The sequence below is a fragment of the Tachyglossus aculeatus genome, chromosome 20, assembly GCF_015852505.1.
Source record: "Tachyglossus aculeatus isolate mTacAcu1 chromosome 20, mTacAcu1.pri, whole genome shotgun sequence".
NCBI classification, from domain to species: Eukaryota; Metazoa; Chordata; class Mammalia; order Monotremata; family Tachyglossidae; genus Tachyglossus; species Tachyglossus aculeatus.
In genome coordinates, this window is record NC_052085.1 from 4,331,156 (window position 1) to 4,352,335 (window position 21,180).

Below are 21,180 nucleotides of genomic sequence, written 5' to 3' on the forward strand. Positions count from 1 at the left end.
GTTACAGGGTGATCAGGTTGTCCCACAGGGGGCTCACAGTCTTAATCCCCATTTTACAGATGAGGTAACTGAGGCACAGAGATTAAGATTGCGAGCCCCACATAGGACAGCCTGATCACCCTGTATCCTCCCCAGCGCTTAGAACAGTGCTTTGCACATAGTAAGCGCTTAATAACTGCCATTATTCCAGCGCTTAGAACAGTGCTTTGCACATAGTAAGCGCTGAATAAATGCACATCATTATTATTATTAATCCCCATTTTACAGATGAGGTAACTGAGGCACAGAGAAGTTAAGTGACTTGCCCAAAGTCACTTTGCACGTAGTAAGCACTTAACAAATACCAAAATTATTATTATTATAAGTGGGATGGCTGCACTGAAGCAGGAGGCCAACATCACTCATGGTACATGGCTGGCTAGGGTAGCAGGAACCGCTTAAGGCTATGGACAGGAAATTTGTGAGACCACATTAGCAAACACCTTTCTGGGCCTCATGATTTCATAAGCGCTTGTTGAGTTTGGCACCATCGTTGGTTGCTCTAAGGGTTGGAGTCTCCGGCTCTTTGCTAAAACCAGTGGAAATGAGTTCCTAAACAAACTGGGTAGGGATGTAATTTCATGGAAAAATGTAGACAATCTACACGTATTCAAGATTTACAGCTCATCTGTCGCTCAACTCCCATTGATTCAATCCGCCAGTAGTACTTATCGAGCACTATTATGAGCAAAGCACTGTACTAGGCGTGTGGGATAGTGGAATTAGACATTATCCCTGCTCTCAAAAAGCTTACAGTCCAGATCCATCTTGTGCTAAGTGACTCAAATCCCTTTCCTCCCTCAAGCAATAATTGAACCACCTGCATTGCCAAAATGTGATCTCTCAGTTCGCTGTCCACGGATAAGATCAGAGCCGCTGTTTGGTTTGTTCTTTACTAAAGGAATACAGTTTTGTTCAGTGGTGAAAGATGATTAGTTTAACTGGCAGAGTTCAGTAGTCTGTTCCTTTAAAATGGAAAAAATAAATGAATTTTCACTGCATAATTCTGTGTTTTTTTTCTATTTGTACCTAGCTTTCCAGAGTACTGAGATTTTTAGTTATTGTTTTATCATAATTTTAGTTCAGAATTTCAGTTAGTCATTGGGGTTTTAAGAGTATTATCATCTTAATGTCCACCAGCTTAGCCTAGTGGATCAAGGACAGGAGTGGAAGTCAGAAGGACCTGAATTCTAATTCTGGCTCTGCCATTTGTCTCCTGGATAACCTTGGGCAAGTCACTTGACTTCTCCTTGCCTTAGTTACCTCATCTGTAAAATGGAGATTGTGACCCCCCAACCTGATTTGCTTATATCTTTCGCTGTCCACGGTTAAGATCAGAGCCACTGTTTGGTTTGTTCTTTACTAAAGGAATACAGTTTTGTTCAGTGGTGAAAGATGATTAGTTTAACTGGCAGAGTTCAGTAGTCTCTTCCTTTCAAATGGAAAAAATAAATGAATTTTCACTGCGTAGTTCTGTGTTTTTTTTCTATTTGTACCTAGCTTCCCAGAGTACTGAGATTTTTAGTTATTGTTTTATCATAATTTTAGTTCAGAAGGAACCAAGAATTTCAGTTAGTCATTGGGGTTTAAAGAGTATCGTCATCTTAATGTCCACCAGCTTAGCCTAGTAGATCAAGGACGGGAGTGGAAGTCAGAAGGACCTGAATTCTAATTCTGGCTCTGCCATTTGTCTCCTGGATAACCTTGAGCAAGTCACTTCACTTCTCTGTGCCTTAGTTACCTCATCTGTAAAATGGAGATTGTCTGTGACCCCCCCCAACCTGATTTGCTTATATCTACCTCAGCGCTTAGCACTTAGCACATAGCAAGCACTCAACATATGCCATTATTATTATTATTATCATTCCTTTAATGATGTTAATACTGCTAAATCCCTACGTTGTTTTGAAAAATGCCATTAAATGTCATTCTTATTAAGAAGGATTTAGCTTTGGAACGTGGAAATTTAATGATAGCATCCTTTGAATATGTTGGATCCCCTCTCAGTGCTGAGTGAGGAGGTGTCTTCGTTTGACTTCATTGGTATCACAGAAGAACGTGGAAAGAAACAGTTCGATTTTCTAGTCCGTGCCTCCACTCGTCCAGAATAGTTTTCTAGAATACATTCTTTGTCTGCTAGACCCCCGCGGAGGAAGATTTACCCCAGACTCGGACCAACTTTCAATCAATAACTCGTACCATTCTGTAGGTTCCCTGCCGTGAAGAAGAAATTTATGGCAGAGCTGAAAGAGCTGCGGCATAAAGAGCAAAGCCCTTACGTGGTCCAAAGCATAATCAGTTTGATCATGGGGATGAAGTTCTTCCGGATTAAGATGTACCCAGTGGAAGATTTTGAAGCCTCTCTTCAGTTCATGCAGGTAACCGTTTGGGAAGCACAAAGGGGATGGAGAAAGCTGGATTTGAATATTTATTCCGTGGCCGTATATTGTTGGGGGAGTGAAGGAGAAACCTTTGCGGTCTGTCATTCTGGTTGATTGCTTGAGGAGCCTCTTTTCCGAGGTAATTGATTTTTTTAAAAATCCCATAAGATGATGGTGGTGATCCTATATTAGAAAACACTATGAGCAAAAATATGGATTTGCTGCAGGCAGGTGCTTATTTTCTCAGCCTAGCATATGGGGAGTGGTAAAAAGGAGAGATAAGGAGGCAGAGAAGAGGATGATACCCAATCAGCGTGGATAGGTCAATGCAAATTTTGCTGAAATCTTGGAATTTTTGTTGGGCCAATGATTTGGGAAAGCTACACACCTGGTTTAAATTGACATATTTTTCCTCTTTTCTATAGATAACACAGACACCTGCGTTATGCAATTTATCATTTTGTTTTCTTTACATTGGATTTCTGTCTCCATTCCAAGTTACCTGCCATATGTGTTCCATTTTCCTGTTTCTTAGGAATGCGCACATTATTTCCTCGAAGTTAAAGATAAAGACATCAAGCACGCCTTAGCAGGGCTGTTCGTTGAAATTCTCGTTCCTGTGGCTGCCGTGAGTTTCTCTTTGATTTTGACCATCTTCCCTTTTTCTGTGCAACCCCACTTAATCTGTGAACTCAGAAATGTCAGTGTGTCAGTGAGTATGTTGATTTCTTTTTCAGGCCGTAAAAAACGAAGTGAACGTCCCCTGCCTTAGAAACTTCGTGGAAAGCCTGTATGACACAACACTTGAACTTTCTTCACGGAAAAAGCATTCTCTGGTGAGTAACCACGAGTGGGGGAATGAGAAGGACCAGCCAATAAGTGGGAGACAAAATTCCTCGTCGTAAGCTTGTGGAGGTCAGAGTTTCTAAGGGCTCTCCCACCCATGACTTTAGAATTATTGTTTGTTTCTGGCTCCTCTCAAAATTCACTGGCATTTCAAGGAAGGGAGGTGGTAGTTAGTCGACTCTGTAGGTTGAGCCTTTGTGGGGAAGATCTGGCTTGGTTTCAGATATTTTAACACCTGGCGGGTCCCTGCTGCTTCTCCCTCTATCTCATAGGAATCAGGTCTAGGCAGGACCCTGTTCTGACAGGCCGATCGAAAGGTCAAAAGTAAACGAGACGGTCTGCTTTAGAAAAGAGCTCATGGAATTTGGCACGCTGGCTCTGCGAAAGGGGTGTAGTATGCGAGTAGCCTATAAAAGCTTTCTAAAACAGCCACCTTGCGATCTCTTGGGCGGTTTAGAGGTTTTCATTCCATTTCTTTCCGAGAGTTGTATTTTTTAGGAGGTGAGAATCATTTAGAAGTGCAGGGTCTTTCTGAGACTGTCAGGCATAGCCAAAGCGTCTTTTCACTCAGTATTCAAATTAGATTATGGCCCCTAATTCTCTTTAGCTTACTTTGACTGGGTCCATGTAAGGCATGTATAGAAATCTAAAGGAAAAATCATAGAAAATCCATCAATGGTATTGATTTAGGACACTTGGATGAGCACAATGTAACAGATTTGATAGACATGTTCCCTGCCCACCAAGAGCTTACAGTGAAGAGAGGGAGCATCTTAACCATTCATTCATTCCATCGTATTTATTGGGCACTTACTGTGTGCAGAACACTGTACTAAGCTCTTGGGAGAGGGCAATACAATGATAAACAGATATATTCCCTGCCCACAATGAAGCCTGCTGATAGTAGGCTTGCCTTTGCAAGTAATATTCAGGTCCAAAGCGGATCTCTTGGCCAAAATTTTATCTTCAAGAAGTACGCCTCTTGATATTCTAACCTTTACATCTCAGGGTCTTTGTGGCAGTCATCCATTCCTTAGTAGCTTCCACAGGCCTGCCTGGATCTGCTTACAGTTGTCCCGAGATGAGTTGGGGAATTTCAGCAATCCTTCTGCTCTGAGCGTTAAAGCAAAGTCACCCTGTGGCTGCAATTGCTATCGTGGAATGTACTGAGGCTAGAGCTCTCTTAGAAATCCCGTGTTGAATTCCGAGCTCTTAGAAAGAAATACACAGCTGGAATATAAAAACATAGATTTTGATCCCCTTGTGGGACTTGGACTGTGTCCAACCTGATTATCTTGAATTTTCCCCAGCACTTAGTATGGTGTTTGGCACATAGTTTGGCACATTTTCTTGACTGTGAGCCCACTGTTGGGTAGGGAGTGTCTCTTTATGTTGCCAACTTGTACTTCCCAAGCGCTTAGTACAGTGCTCTGCACACAGTAAGCGCTCAATAAATATGATTGATTGATTGATTGATTAAATGCCTTATAAAAAAGATAGGAGTTGTTTCTGGTGAAAATTCAGTGATTTTTTTTGTAAAGAGGGCTGCATTCTGCATAGGATTTTTGGTTTTTTAGGAGGGATGGTCAGGCTTATTCAAACCCTTTTAATTATTTTTATTAGTACTTGTTAAATGCTTACTATGTGCCAGGCATTGTACTAAGCACTGGGGTAGATACAAGATAATCAGATTGGACACTGTCCCTGCCCCACATGGGGCTCACATTCTAAATAAGAGGGAGGAAGATTTAATCTCCATTTTACGGATGGGCTAGCTGAGGCACAGAGAAGCGACTTGCCCAAGATCACACAGCAGACAAGTGGCTGAGCTGGAAGTCGAACCCAGGCCCTCCGACTCCCAGGCTACACTGCTTCCCATATGTTCTGAAACACACTTTTACCTTTGACATTACTTGTTCAGCTATTGAATAATTGTGTATAAAACTATCTTGTTCTTTAAACTGTGTCGATACTATTGTCCGCTCTAAAAAGAAGGTGGATGTTTCAGGCAAAGTAGTGTAGTGAATCTTATTTCCATCTGGTTACTATGACCGGACATTTGCTTATTTTTGAAGAGCTGTGAAGCGAGGATTTTTTTGTGATCACTCCTAATTGACCTGAAGGCAGACTTGTTCCTGAAATAGCACACCCTAAATTGTCGGGGATATCTAGTCTGTTTAGGGACCTGGGGAGCAATTTTCTAGCTTTGTTTTGGACTAAGTTGGCAAAAGGACCCAGTTGTGACTAAATGAGTGAGCATCCGGCCCTGAAGGAAAGATGCCAATAGAGGGGGAGGCCAAAGAGCACATGGACAATGCAGACGGAAGACACCAGCGTAAGTGGCTGTGGTCGAAATATCTGTTGGAATTTCCATCGGAGCTCTCTGCTTTATAGCAGTAACATACTTTGGTACCTCTTCACCGTCAACCTTCCCGAGATGCAGCTACAGCACCATTTTAATGACTCGGCCTAAATGCATCAGAGCATCGGAGAGTTCTTTGAGTAAATGCGTTTCCTGAGCAAATTTGGACCAGTCAACCTCCAGGAATTTCACAGCCAACAGGGGACTCGGCAGATGGGCGGGAAAAAAGCAGTGAGGCCTATTGGGTAGTATACGAGCCTGGAAATCGGAAGGATCTGGGTTCTAAAGCCACTTCTGCCACTTGTCTGCTATGTGTCCGTGGGCAAATCACTTCACTTCTCTGTGCCGTAGTTACCTCATCTGGAAAATGGAGGTTAAGACTGCGAGCCCCATATGGGACAGGGACTGTGTCCAGCCTGATTTGTTTGTATTTACCCCAGTGCTCAGTACAGTGCCTGGGACATAGGAAGCGCTTAACAAATGCCACAATTATTAATTACTATTATTGAAAAAGCAGCATCTCTCCCAGAATGCAACAGTGCAGTTTTCAATCAGTGAATCAATCAGTAATTCTTATTGAGCTCTCGGAAGAATAAAGTACAACAGCGTTGGTAGGCAGGTCCCCGCCCCACAAGGAGCTTACAGTCTCCAGCGGGAGACAGACGTTAAAATAAATTACAGACAGGTACATAAATGCCGTGGAGCTAAGTCCCATTAAGAGGTTAGTGTGGGGGGTTTGGAAACTCTTCTTCTGGTCCATTACTGATAGTTTGCTTCATGATTTCTTCATGAAAAAATACACAGGCACACACTAATGTAGGCTAGAACACAGAGATATCCAAAGATATCCACACAAGCAGACATGCAGCCATTGACAGAGTTACCCAGAGGGAAAATGAGACAAAGGAACTTCAGAAGGCAGACACAAACATAGAAGGGAAGTTGAAGGAGGCGGGCATAAGAAGGGAACATAAGGAGAAGGGGAGTGAGAGTGAAGAGGAGATTGAGAAGGAAAAGGAAGGTGTGAAGAAATCAAGAAAGGAAAACCACAAAAGCCCTGCAAATGTTTCCTGAATCTCCGCCCTTTGTGTTGTAAAACAGCACATTTCAGGCTATCCGCTTATTGACAGAAGGCATTTGATTGAAGTAAATTGAATTTAGAAGAAAACATGTTACTTGATCTTTGATGCCTAAATTATCCTGCCTTATCCCCTTTCTTTTTAGGCTTTGTACCCTTTGGTGACATGCTTGCTGTGTGTCAGTCAGAAACAGTTCTTCTTGAACAGATGGCATGTTTTCCTCAACAACTGCTTATCCAATCTCAAGGTTAGTACTTCACCTTTTATTTTTAAAATCTTCTATCAGTCTCATGTAAAACATTTGATTCCGGGGTAAGTTCTGGGTATTGAATATTGCCCAGTTAGGTTTTTTCTTCAGGCAGTGTTTCCTATCCATTTTCTACTTCCAGGAAACAAATCTGCCTTAGTCCTACCTTGTCTTTCATTCTCTTCTCTTTTCAAACTACGTCTAGGCGATTCACTTAGTGGTATTTATTGCATGGCCTCCATGTGCAAAGCACTGAAGTAAGGTGCTGGAGAAGAATACAAAAATGGATGAATGAGGTGCAAAGAACCTAGGAGAAAATATCTTAGAGAAAAAGCTTTTTTAATGATAAGCAATACAAAAACAAAGACAATATCCTTTTTGGCCAAGCAAAGTCATGCTGTTATTAAATACTGTCAAATGGAGCAGAGGTCAGAGCTCCTTGGATCCGAGCAAGAAGGGAGGCAGCCTTGGCAGGAATGGGTAAGGCTACAAAGCAGCTACTGCTGCCTAGGGAAAAGCCATTGCAGAGTCACTGCAGCCATCAGAGCAGTCGTGGCGATTGGTGTTGGTATTCTTACCTGCTTCTGCTAACTTACTCCGTGCCTTTGGTGTTGTCTGCGTGTGTGCGTGCATCTTTGGGTTGAGGCTTCTGCCTTCCCCCTTTTCTCTACCTCTCCTTCTTCCCCGTCATTTCCATCAATCATTCACCTCCTGCATACAGGAAGTGCTCAATAAATATCACCGACTGATTGCAGAGTGGTGTACTAAGCGATTGGCAAAGCACAATACAACACAACAGAACTTACAGTCCCTAGGCTCCTTCCTTTACTACCCTCCCTTCTCCATTTTCCTCTCCCTCCCATCACCTCTTTCTCTCCTTTTCCTTCAGACATCTCTCCTCCTTCTTTGATCTTCTCTCTCCCTTTTCCACTCCTCCTCTCTTCTACTCCTGGCTCTTCTTTCCACCTACATTAGAGAAGCCGCTCGGCTCAGTGGAAAGATCAATCAATCAATCGATCGTATTTATTGAGCGCTTACTATGTGCAGAGCACATAGTAAGATCATGGGCTTTGGAGTCAGAGGTCATGGGTTTATGACCTCTGACCTCATATGAAAGATGATTTAACTAAAAAATCAAAGATTATAAGGTTTCTTCGAGGGGGGGCAAGACATGTCTTAATGGTCAGATTTACTGCATTAGGTAGTAACCTTTGTCTTCCAAAGGAAACAACCATGAGGACTTAATTGATTGGCTCAATTAAAACTTGACTGGACACCCCTCCAAGGGTATGGCTTGTGAGAAACAATTCTGAATTGCCCAGAGGCGCCCAAAATGACTCAGTACTTCTCTTTGATCTGCACTCTGTGATTCTTCAGATATGTTTCGGACTTGATTTTACCGACTGCCTTTCAAACTGTTTTAACCTAACCATAAAAATGCTTAATAGTTAGAATGCCAGTCTTAAGAAATGAGTGGCGATGAAATGAAAGCAATTTCAGATACAAATGTTAATTTGATATGCTTTTCATAATAAATAATATATGCTATTTCCGCTTCTAAATTAGGTTTCTCTCATCAGGGTGGTTGGCAGTTTATTTTCTGGAATTTAAGAAATGCCGCTGTCTCATTCTGTCAGTGATAAATCACCTCAGTGTGTTTGTACATGTTTCCATGCCTTGGGGAAGATAGTGTGACTTTCACAGAGTGGTGAAGATGAATTATTTTACTTTTGTATGTGCTGTAATCTACCCAACTTGGCCTAGGAAAAGGATGGTGATTTAAAAAGCTGCTAAGAAAATCTCACATTAGAGTCTCTCATCTCTCTCAGAGTAGCTAAGTATAAAAAAAAAACCAAGCTTTGTTTTCTACAAAATGAATTTTTCTTAAAAGTTAACAGTGCATAATATTGGGACTCTTTTCAAAGTTTTATTTTCCGTGCATTTTTGTATACGCACATACACACGCACGGAAAACCAGCAAAGTAAACCCAATGAAATGTCTGTTATAACTTTTCGGTTATTTAACTATTATTCTCATACACATATTGGTTTGCCTTTAAATTTTATTTTGATTTCCCCTCTCTCCCACAAAAATCAACAAGTGTACAAAGGAGTTTGGAGGTGAAGAATAGTCAGAGCAGCCTACCTGAAGGCGATTTTTGAAAGTACAAACATCCACCAGGCCCAGTATTGTTATGAACTTGTATAGCTTTTTAATATGTTCAATTGAACATTCAAATTTTAGTCAACTGGTTGTAAATATTTCAGTGCTTATCTCCCCTGTTAAAGTGGAAATTTCTTACAGATCTCTTGTACTTTCCAAACTTTTAGTACAGTACATTGGACTCAGAAAATGCTCAATAAATTCAGTTATGCTCAATAAATACAATTCCATCTGTAGCCAAATATTAGGAGAAAATGCCAACAATTAGCTTTCTTGTGTCTTCAGGCACTATGAAGGGACAACTGGGGCAGCAGTTATGTACCCATTTTTCTGGTGGAACAACTGAGGCCTGAAAAAGTTCAATGCTTTAGCTCTCAGTCAGTAGCATAGGGAGAACTTACATTGGGGTCTTCTGACTTGAGTCAAAGGTTGCCCTCCTTGGAAATCAATCAATCAATCAATCGTATTTATTGAGCGCTTACTGTGTGCAGAGCACTGTACTAAGCGCTTGGGAAGTACTAGTTGGCAACATACAGAGACAGTCCCTACCCAACAGTGGGGTCACAGTCTGAAAGGGGGAGACAGAGAACAAAACCAAACATACTAACAAAATAAAATAAATAGAATAGATACGTACAAGTAAAATAAATAAATAGAGTAATAAATATGTACAAACATATATACATGGTATATACATGGTACATATATGCATGGTAACCATTTGCGTGTAGGCTTCATCGTCGTCTCTGTATCTTATAGGAATACTAGCTTTCAGCTCTTGACATAGAGTGGAGTATCAGCTATTAGTCGATCAATCATATTTATTGAGCACTTACTGTGTACAGAGCACTGTATTAAGCGCTTAGGAGAGTACAGTAAAACAGTGTTGGTAGAAACGTTCTCTGCTCACAGTGAGCTTACAGTCTAGAGCTATGATTCCAGGATTTGAAATCTACCAGTCTACAACTTTATGTAGTGTAATGACTGAATGATTTCCTCAAGACGTGAAACATAAATTCAAAGGTTCTGGTTTAGGGAGAATTTGTTTGTTTTATCAATTAGTCTCCCCCCACCCCTCCAATCAAACAGTGGTATTTATACTAAGCGCTTACTATGTGCAGAGCACTGTTCTAAGTGCTTGGGAGCGAACAGTACAACAGAATCAGCAGATACGTTCCCTGTGTATAACGAGCTTACAGTCTAGACGGGAAGACAGACATTAATGTGAATAACTAATTTATAATAAATAATTTAAAGATATGTACATAAGTGCTCTGGGATTGGGGGAATTTAAACTAATTTCCTAATTTATATTAGTTTCCAAAGACAGTCAAATACCAGCACAGAAGAAATACTCTTCAACAGTGGTCATCAGGGCATCTGGCAGTGTTCCCATCAAAGCAGTAATCCAGGTTTTCTCGTGTAGTGACGTGGTCTCCAACTTTCACATAGCTTCTTCTCTGGAAAGCCTCTCATCAGAACTGGGTGGATGATGACTGAACCCCACTCTTCTCTCCGTATTTTCCATGCAGAATAAAGACCCCAAGATGGCTCGAGTCGCCCTGGAATCTCTGTACCGATTACTGTGGGTTTACATGATTAGGATCAAATGTGAAAGCAACACCGCTACTCAGAGGTAAGACCGTTGACTGCTGGGAAATGCAAGGTCATTTGATGACTCCTGAATTATGATTGGATTTTTCCGAGGAACCCGGTGGGCCCAATTGTTTAGGGAAGGAGTTAATTCCGGGGCCTTCTAGGCCTTGGATTTTCTCCTGGTTTAGCTCAGAGCTGCTCACTTCTTGATGACTGTTATTGCTCTGCTCTTGGAGGCAGTTTGTGGGGGAATCGTCGTAGTTGTTAATGGTATCGAGTCGTGGTAAAATAATGGTATTTATTAAATGCTCGCTGTGTGGCAAAGCCCAGGTAGATAATCAGGAGGAGCACAGTTCCTTTCACCCTTTGGATTCACAATATCACCCATATTATATAAGTTGAAAATGAAGGCACAGAGAGGTTATCTGTAATTTCCGTTATGTCATTGTCTGTCTCCCCATGTAGACTTGAGTCTGAACAGTGCTGTGCATACAGTCAGCGCTCAATAAATATGACTGATTGATGGCCCAATTGCCCCAAATCACAAAGTAGACTTGTAGCAGAGCTTATATATTTTGTTTCTATGGTATTTGTTAAGTCCTTACTCTGTGCGAGGCACTGTACTAAGTAAGCACTGGGGAAGATCCAGGCTTTTCAGGTTGGACACAGTCCATGTCCCACAGGGGGCTCACAGTCGTAATCCCCATTTTCCAGATGAGGTGACTGAAGCCCAGAGGAGTGACTTGCCCAAGGTCACACAGCAGACAAGTGGCGGATCCGGGATTAGGACTCGGGTCCTTTGGACTCCCAGGCATGTGCTCTCTCCTGTAGGCCATGGTGCTTCTCTCAGCCCTACCTTCTCTCCTCTAGGCTCTCCTACCTCTCGATGGTAGGCTGGCTTTAGAGCATCCAACATCGAAACCGCCTACATCATAAGAAAAGGGCGGGGTAAGGGGGACCAAGCAATCGTCTGCCCACCCTCTTTATTTTTGAGCAGTCACCTTACTAAGCGGGACCAAGGGGTCGTCTTCACCCTCACCTCCCTGCTGGAGAAACGAGCCGCGACTTGCACCGCTCTTCTTCCTTGTTGGAACTGGGGCACAGCCAACGCTCCCTGTTTTCTCTTTCTTCCTTCCTTTTTCTTTCTTGCTTCCAGCCGACTTATAACCATCATCACGACGCTTTTCCCAAAAGGCTCCCGCGGAGTGGTCCCCCGGGATATGCCCCTGAACATCTTTGTGAAAATTATCCAGTTCATCGCCCAGGTAAGAGACAGGGCTGTCGGGGACGATCTGCCCAACCTCACTGAGGCAGTCGGGACATCGATTGCCTTTCCGGGAGCAGGCCAAATTCATTCATTCAGCCCTATTTGTTGAGCGCTTACCGTGTGCAGAGCATTGTACTAAGGACTTGGGAGAGTACAATATAATAATAGAAACATTCCCTGCCCACAGTGCAAGTGCCACCAGGAAAAGGGGTTGGGTCTGAGACACTTGGGATCTGTGACAATTGATATTTGCCTCACCCCCAGCCCTACAGCACTTGGGTACATATCTTCAAATTATCTATTATCAACTAATTATTCACATTAATATTCATTCATTCAGTTGTATTTATTGAGCGCTTACTGTGTGCAAAACACTTTCTAAGCACTTGGGAGAGTACAATATAACAGTATCTCCCCCTCTAGACTGTAATCTCGTTATGGGAAGGGAACGTGTCTGCTAATTCTGTTGTTTTGTACCCTCCCAAGAGCTTAGAGCAGTGCTCTGAACATAGTAAGTGCTCAATAAGTACCATTGATTGATTGATAGTGAATGGGAGAGGGATGGGAAGAGTTGTTTGTGGGCAAGAGCTGTGTCTGCTGTAACGATGGTACCTTCCCAAGCATTTCGTTCAATCAATCAATCAATCAATCATATTTATTGAGCGCTTACTGTGTGCAGAGCACTGTACTAAGTGCTTGGGAAGTACAAGTTGGCAACATATAGAGACAGTCCCTACCCAACAGTGGGCTCACAGTCAGTGCTCTGCACACGGCAACTGCTCGTAATACTCTTTGATGATTGAGGGTGAGGATCGAGTGAGAATGTGTCTGCTCATTCTGTTGTATCATCATCATCATCATCAATCGTATTTATTGAGCGCTTACTATGTGCAGAGCACTGTACTAAGCGCTTGGGAAGTACAAATTGGCAACATATAGAGACAGTCCCTACCCAACAGTGGGCTCACAGTCTAAAAGTTGTATTATACTCTCCGAAGTGCTTAGTACAGTGCTCTGTGCATAGTAAGTGCTCAATAAATACCACTGATTGATTGAACCTGGAAGTTCAGGCAGCTCTGGCTAAGTTCTTCAGGGGCAGTGGTCTGTCCCCAAGGGCCCTCAGAGGACTGCTCTAAAGACTTCAGTAGTCCAGTAGGAAGAGGAGGGGAAATTCGCAGTTTGGCCCCGGTCCTTACGGAACTAAGAATGACCTTCCTTCTCTCCACTCCATTGAACAGTGGAGTAGCTGTCATGGCTGCCTCACTCCCCTCAGCCCACTTTACTGAAATGACTTTAGGGAGGGAATACAAAATGTAAGTTCCCCCAGACAAGTCGGTGAATGAAGTGCCTGAGAGAATTCAATACGCTTAGGAGACAAGATCAGTGCCTTCAAGGATCTTACAGCCTAGCAGTGGAGATAATGGTGTTTATTGATCAGAGCTCACCTACTCCAGGAGGCCTTCCCAGACTGAGCCCCTTCTTTCCTCTCCCCCTCCTGCCCCTCTCCATCCCCCCCATCTTACCTCCTTCCCTTCCCCACAGCACATGTATATATGTTTGTACATATTTGTTACTCTATTTATTTTACTTGTACATATCTATTCTATTTATTTTATTTTGGTAGTATGTTTGGTTTTGTTCTCTGTCTCCCCCTTTTAGTTTGTGAGCCCACTGTTGGGTAGGGACTGTCTCTGTATGTTGCCAACTTGTACTTCCCAAGCGCTTAGTACAGTGCTCTGCACACAGTAAGCACTCAGTAAATACGATTGATGATGATTTGGAGAAGCAGTGTTGCCTCAGAGATAGAGCACAGTCCTGGGAGTCAGATGGACCTGGGTTCCAATCCTGACTCTGCCACTCCTTGGCTGTGTGACCTTGGGCAAGTCACGTCACTTCTCAGTGCCTCATTTTCCTCATCTTTTAAGTGGGGGTTAATACTATAAGCCCTATGTGGGACAGGGACTGTCTCCAACCCAATGCTTAGTACAGTGCCTGGCACATAGATCTGAACAAATGACATTATTATTATTATCATTATTATTACTATTATTTCCTATCTGCCAAGCACTGGGGTAGATATATGATGGACATATTCAGTCATTCATTCACTTATATTTATTGAGCGCTTACTGTGTGCAGAGCACTGTACTAAACTTGGGAAGTACAACTCAACAACAGAGACAATCCCTATTGGACACAGTCCCTGTCCCACACAGGGCTCACAGTCTCAGTGGAAGGGATAATAGGTATTTGACCCCCATTTTAGAGATGAGAAAACTGTGAACCAGCAGGAAAATGGCAGAGCTGGGACTTAAACCCAGGTCTCCTGATTCCCAGTCCTGTGCTCTTTCCATTAGGCCACCCTGCACCCATCTTCGCATCTTCAAATATGCATTTTTAAAATGTCCAGTTGAAATGAGGCCCCTCACCGAGAGCGAGCCGAGGCGTGAATGAGACGCTTGTTTTGTAAACTGTTCTGAAAAAATATATGTGAAAAGGGACCCCGTTGGTAGGAGACTGGCGCTCCGCCTAGGTGATGCTGCCTCACGGATGAATTGGAAGTTGTGTTCAAATGTGCAAACCTTTCCCTGGGTAAACAGCCCCAGCCCATTCAATCAGTGGGTTATTGTGGGTCTCCGGGGTAATTGCCTCTCATGGTGGAGCACAGAATTCCGAACGGCACAAAGTTAAGGAAAGATGTCTTTTCCCCTCGTTGAATTCTGATAGCTTTGATACGAAGGCAACCAGAAGCATCCCACTCTGAACCAAGATTTGAGAGGAGGAGACTTCAAGACTGTCAGCAGGAATGAGCCCAGTTAAAATGTTTATAAACCTAGACACGGCAGGTAGAAAGAAGCTTGGGGCCTTTTGTAGCATTAGTCATTCCGTTCTGCAGAGGCTAATTGGATTTTTTAAATATTTGGAGAACCAGCAGCAAACCACAGGAACGGTTCAACCAGAAGACACTGAGATGTTGGGTTTGATTTTTCTTCCCCCAGGTATTTTCTGGGATACAGATAAAATCCTGTTTACCCTTCTTCGATTGACATCACTGTCTACTTTTTGCTTACAGAAGCCCAAAATAATGATAAATATTTGATTGGTTATGTGGATCTTTTTTGTTTCCCCTGCAGGAACGCTTAGATTTTGCAATGAAGGAAATCATTTTTGACTTCCTGTGTGTTGGAAAACCGGCAAAAGCTTTTAGTCTCAACCCAGAGGTATGATTCATTCACAAACTTTTAACTGAGTGGGTATTTAGATGTTTGACAGAGAAACGTTATTTACAGGAGAAGTTTACATTGCAGATGGAGATTGCGTTTCCTGAAGCATAGGGTCCTGGCTTCTGCCAAAAGAAATATTATTCGGTGGAGCGTCAGTTTTCTGGCATCACAGAGCCTTGTCCGTCATTCATTGAAGTTTTGCTGAACTGATAACTTACTGTGTCTGCCTTTTTAGTATGTTGATTACTATCCGTAGAGTTCTTTTTAGAGAATGATGGTTAGGTTTTAATTTTTCATCAAGGGGAAACCCATGAAGTGTAGTTATTTTGAATTTACTGGTTATTGGGATTTTCTCTCAATAAATGGGGTTATTTCTCATCTTCTAGCTGCCTGAATTGTCTTCTGTAAAGTCATCCCCTGGCTGGCACTCACTGAAACATCCCTTCCTGTGTCCCCAGTGACCCTGGGGATATGGGTGTCCACTCCCTGAGCTGTTTTAAGGCATGATTACCCTTCATTGTTTTGAAATAGAGTTTCATACTTGTGCATCCCGAGTCTTTGCCAAGACTTGTGTGTTTCTAGTCTCATGTCTTGAAAAGACCCAAAATGGCAGCTTTCTGGCTTATTAGCTCATTAAAGCCTGCCCCTTCCTTGTGTGCGTCTTCAGTAAAATCCCTGCCCTTTTTTTGCTCCCGCCCCATCCTCCTCCCAACAGTCACAGTGAAAGATAGGGATTTGTCCTCGAGTCAAGTGTAGGAAGACTGTAGTGGCATGGGCAGAGACCTGGAACGAGTGAGACCAGAAGTGTGGTTACTGGCTCCTTCCACCTCTGTGCAATATATATTTTTAAGCTCCAATTAAACCAGCAATGTCATTCTAGTCGAAGAAGTCTGTATAAGAGCAAACCAAGTTGTCTAATTAAAGGTGAAGGGGAACCAAACCTCATTTCTCTCAAAGACAGTTTGAAGGCCATTCAAATCATAAATTCTCTGCCTTCCCCCCTTTTCCTTGTTGTAACAACAGAGAATGAACATCGGTTTAAGGGCCTTCTTGGTAATAGCTGATAGCTTGCAACAGAAAGACGGCGAACCTCCTATGCCAGTGACTGGAGCCGTCCTTCCCTCGGGAAATACTTTGAGAGTGAAGAAGACCTACTTGAGCAAAACACTTACTGAAGAAGAAGCCAAAATGATAGGTGAGTTTCAGAAACGTTATGAAAATAAACTTTTAGAAGCCCCTTGACTGACCCAAATACACTTCCTCTGTGAGACTCATTTGCAAAAAGGTTTCAAAATGTTTTAAGTTTAGGTTGTCTTGTGACTTTTTTCATGCTAATTTGTTAAACTACGTTTTAAGCTTCTTAGAATGCGTACTGGGATGATACCTCACCCTCTAAATGTCGAATATTTATCCCTGGACTTTTCAGTCTTTTCCTCTTGATGATTCTACAGGCTCATAGTCACTTGCCAAATCATATGCGTGCTTTGGTAGGTAATCTTGTTTATTAAACAAGCCTGCAGCATAAATTTATTTTATAGTTCATTTCCTCCTTGGTTCTTCAGCCAGTGTAGCCAGTATATGCTTTAAACATTTGTGCACGGTTATGGTCTGGTTATTTTCCACTTGCATTTTTGTCGTATTCATTTTCTAAAAGGATGAATTTTTTTGCTTTGATCATTTTAGGCACTAAGAAATTTGTTAAAACTCTTGATGAGTGCCAAGCCGATCCTAAATTTTTCTATAGAAGACACATTTTTTTTTCATAATGGCATTTGTTAAGCTCTTACTGTGTGCCAGGCACCGTACTCAGTGTTTGGGTAAATGCAACATACAAGATAATCAGGTCTCTGCCCTACGTGGGGATCACAGTCTCAATCCCCATTATACAGATGAGGTAACTGAGGCACGGAGACGTTAAGTGACTTGCCCACTGTCACACAGCAGACAAGTGGTGGAGCTGGGGTTAGAATTTAGGTCCTCTGGCTCTCAAGCCCATGCTCTTTCCACTAGGCCACACCGCTCCTCAATAGACATGAGAGAAATTCATGAGGAAAATTCATGCAGGATAATTAATCAAACAATCAATAGTACTTTGAGCATTTGATACTCCCCCACAACCCTCAACCGCACAGCCGTAATGTACATATCTTTACATTTTCCCGACTCCACCACATGTCTGCTGTGTGACCTTGGGCAAGTCACTTAACTTCTCTGCGCCTCAGTTACCCCATCTGTAAAATGGGGATGAAGACTGTGAGCCCCACGTGGGACAACTTGATCACCTTGTATCCCCCCAGCGCTTAGAACAGTGCTCTGCACATAGTAAGCGCTTAATAAATGCCATCATCATCATCATCATCATTTTCATTAATTCCTGTCTCCCCCTCTAGACTATAAACTCTTTTATAGGGCAGGGATCTTATTGCCTATCTCTGTTTTACTCTTCCAAGCTCTTAGTACAGTACTCTGTACATAGTAAGCGCTCAGTAAATGCCGTTGATTAATTGATCGATTGATAGTATTTACTGAATGCCTACGCTATGCAGAGCACTGTACTAAGTGCTTGGATTAGATATGATTCCACTTGGAGCAACCTGATTACCTAGTATCTACCTTAGCTCTTAGAACAGAGCTTGGCAACATAGTAAGTGCTTAACAAATACCATTATTATTATTATTATTATTATTATTATTATTATTATTATTATTATTATTATATGATCCCTGCCCTCAAGGAATTTACAGTCCAGAAGGGGTGACAGACCCTGAAGAAATGTAAAGATAAGAGTTAATGGTTCTCAAAAGTTATAGGATGTTGAAAGGTGATTATAAAATAAAAAGTTTAAGCGGATGCAGTAGAACAATCTGGCAGTTTTCACTGATGTGCGTTAAAAGTTTTTCCTGTTTCAATACGTGATACCTGCACAAAGTCCACGTGAATAGCCGTTCTTCTGTTCCTCAGCAAGACATCAGAAAGCTAGTTGAAATCCTCCTTTTCCTTTCTTTGAAATTTGCTGGCTCAAAGCCATTTTTAGTCAGCTGAAAAAGATCCAACTCACATATCTCAAAGAATCGTTCGATGTTATATTATAAAACCGTTAAGGTGTGGGCTGGAAAGATATGAAGCATATTATCATTTTCTCACTCAATAAGAAAGGAGGCAGAAGCAACTGTGAATCATTTTCCCTTTGTTACTACAAACTTGGGACAACAGTGTATGTGTCAAGAAAAATTTCAGTCCCTCTGACTTCTTATAACTATTCTAAAGAAAATTTACCATCCAGACACCTGACTTCTTGGTAGTGAATTATATGCTGCTCCAAAGTAATTTTGTTGCCAATTTTTTCAGGCATGTCACTGTATTACTCTCAAGTAAGGAAAGCTGTGGACAACATTCTGAGACATCTTGATAAAGAAGTGGGGAGATGCATGATGTTAACTAATGTCCAGATGTTAAACAAAGAACCTGAGGACATGATCACGTAAGTTTTAACAAATACCGACTTTTAAAGGAAGAGGAATGAATTTTTTAAAAAAATTTTCTTCCTATGTCCCTATGTACAGCCAATCCACACCTACAAGTTTGCAGAACACTATTCTGGGCACTGGGAAAATCACAATGAAATGGTCAGACATAGTCCCTGCCTTTAATCAATCAGTCAGTCAATCAATCTGTGATATTTATTGAGCACCTTCTGTGTGCAGAGCACTGTACTAAGCACTTTGGAAACAGATTTAGCAGACATGTTCTCTGCCCAAGAAGAATAAGTTAATTCACAGGGAAAATTGAAACTCATAAATTATGTGAAAAGGTTCAAGGACAATAACATTCAGAAAAGAAGCGAAGTGTCCCAGATTTTAAAAACCAAGGCTGTAATGGCCAAACCAAAAACTCTCTCTTAGCCTGAGCCTCAGGTTTTTCTGATTTTGGTTTTCCCCACATCTCTAAGCCAGTTTTTGGGTGGACTCCCATCCTCTTCTTCTCCTCCAGGGTGGGTTTGGTAGTGGAAAAGTGCTCCAGACTGTAGACCTTTGGCTCTGGGTCGCAGTGCCCAACTTTGAAGGTCCTCTAATGAGACTCACCATTGCAGGAAATTTTGCTACTGGCCAACTCTGATAAATGAGATTCAACTTGGGGCTGACCATACTGGTGTGTTAGGGTCATAAGAGAAGGTAAACAGGGCAAATAGATGGTGGCCAGTGGGTTCACTTATACTTTTTCAGAGGAGACTTTTTCATTCATTCATTCATTTAATTGTATTTATTGAGAGCTAGAGCACTGTACCAACCACTTGGAAAGTACAATTTGGATGAAATGGTGGCTGTCGGCCCCCAAGCTCTCTTCAACCCAACTCTTCTTCTGACCCTTGCATAATCAGCCCCAAGAGTCCCTGAAGTTTCACTTCTAGAAGTTCTGCCCAGTGTCTCAGCGTTTATTAAAAAATATAAAAACCAAACCAAATGCCCATCATGGCTGGTTTGATCCCAAAGAACATTTTTCCACTAGGTCATGGAATCCTTTAGCAATACCGAGGTCTCGGACTAGCTGACCATTCTGCAAGCTTCATACCATGTCACGTTATACTGAGTGTGTGTCTAAAACAATCTGAAGAGCCACCAGGTGATCGGAGCTAGTCAGAAGGAAATCCTCCTTCTGACTTGTAAATATCCTTTGTAGTAATCCGCAACCAGGGCAGGCCAACTAAGAGGTGACTTCATTGGTAGACTTTTAGACTGTGAGCCCACTGTTGGGTAGGGACTGTCTCTATATGTTGCCAACTTGTACTTCCCAAGCGCTTAGTACAGTGCTCTGCACACAGTAAGCGCTCAATAAATACGATTGATGATGATGATGATTGGCAGCATTGGCTTCCGGGTGGGGCCTGGACAAGAAATCAGGCAGGCCACTTGAGCACAAAGCCCAGGTTGTGTAACTAGTAAAGTTTTCTCTGTTGCATTATAAATCCAGCTGAATGTACTAGAAATAGCCCGGAGGTTGGAACTGAAGCAGTGAATTTCACATAAAGGGGATGGGAAGAGTAAGTTTTTCATTAGAGACCCAAGCGCTGGATTTCAATAGTGTGAAGCGTACCTCCCTTTAGAAAACTTCTTTAACCAAAAATAATAGATGGATAAACCAAAAACCCCAGACAAATCATTTGCCCCCCTGGATGGAGAAGACATGAATATACTTTTGTGCCATTTATTCCATTTATTTCTTCCTGGGTTTGTGCACAGACTTGGAAAATGAATCAGATTTGCTTTTGAAGAAGAATCAATAGAAACTGTTGAACTTCAACAGTGAAAAGGAGAGAAATCCCTTGAATATTTTGTGTGAATATTGATTTTGGTGTATAACTATTTCAACTATGTAATTTTAAAGCATCTCCATGGATTTTTTTGGTGTTCTTCTTGAGGACTACATTCAGGGTTGGCCAACTCAAAGCGGGCTGGGATATTATTTTCTCCATGACAGTCTGTGGATGGGAATGCTGAAGGGAAAGCGACTTAAAAAGTGTTTCATTTTTGGGAAAGAAGAAAGTTGAGGGACTTGGGCAAAGGGGAATATTGAACCACCTAGGTTAATCTGATCCTGGTGCCAGGTCATGAGAACTGAATAAAGCTTTTTGTTTGTTTTTTGGTTAAATGGTATTTGTTAAGCACTTACTCTGTGTCAAGTACTGTTCTAAGTGCTGGGGTAAATACAAGTTAATCAGGCCAAATGCAGTCGCTGTCCCTCAAGAGGGTCACAATCTTAAGAAGGAGGGTTTTGCATCCCCATTGTGCAGTTGAAGAAACTGAGGCATAGGAAAGTGAAGTAATTTTCCGAAGGTCACACAGCAGGCAAGTGGCAGAGGCAGAATTAGAATCCAGGTCCAAACCAGAATTGGAAACGGTTCTCTCCCAAGCTCAGCAGCTTTTGTCCCCCAACCAGAGATGCCATGGCATTGGAAGGGAAAAGAAATTCTTCCTTC

The 21,180-nt window shown here is 42.1% G+C and overlaps 1 protein-coding gene across 8 annotated transcripts in view; it reads left to right on the forward strand.

The window, feature by feature from the left end:
* The window catches only part of FRY (FRY microtubule binding protein), a 305,032-nt gene that overhangs the window by 186,944 nt on the left and 96,908 nt on the right, over window positions 1-21,180 (forward strand). For all 8 annotated transcript variants that reach the window (XM_038761610.1, XM_038761611.1, XM_038761607.1 and 5 more), the window contains 9 exons: window positions 2,249-2,417; window positions 2,956-3,048; window positions 3,158-3,256; window positions 6,853-6,954; window positions 10,651-10,754; window positions 11,871-11,979; window positions 15,116-15,202; window positions 16,229-16,400; window positions 18,555-18,687. In XM_038761610.1, the coding sequence (XP_038617538.1) occupies window positions 2,249-2,417; window positions 2,956-3,048; window positions 3,158-3,256; window positions 6,853-6,954; window positions 10,651-10,754; window positions 11,871-11,979; window positions 15,116-15,202; window positions 16,229-16,400; window positions 18,555-18,687 (1,068 nt within the window). The remainder of the gene's footprint in view (window positions 1-2,248; window positions 2,418-2,955; window positions 3,049-3,157; window positions 3,257-6,852; window positions 6,955-10,650; window positions 10,755-11,870; window positions 11,980-15,115; window positions 15,203-16,228; window positions 16,401-18,554; window positions 18,688-21,180) is intronic.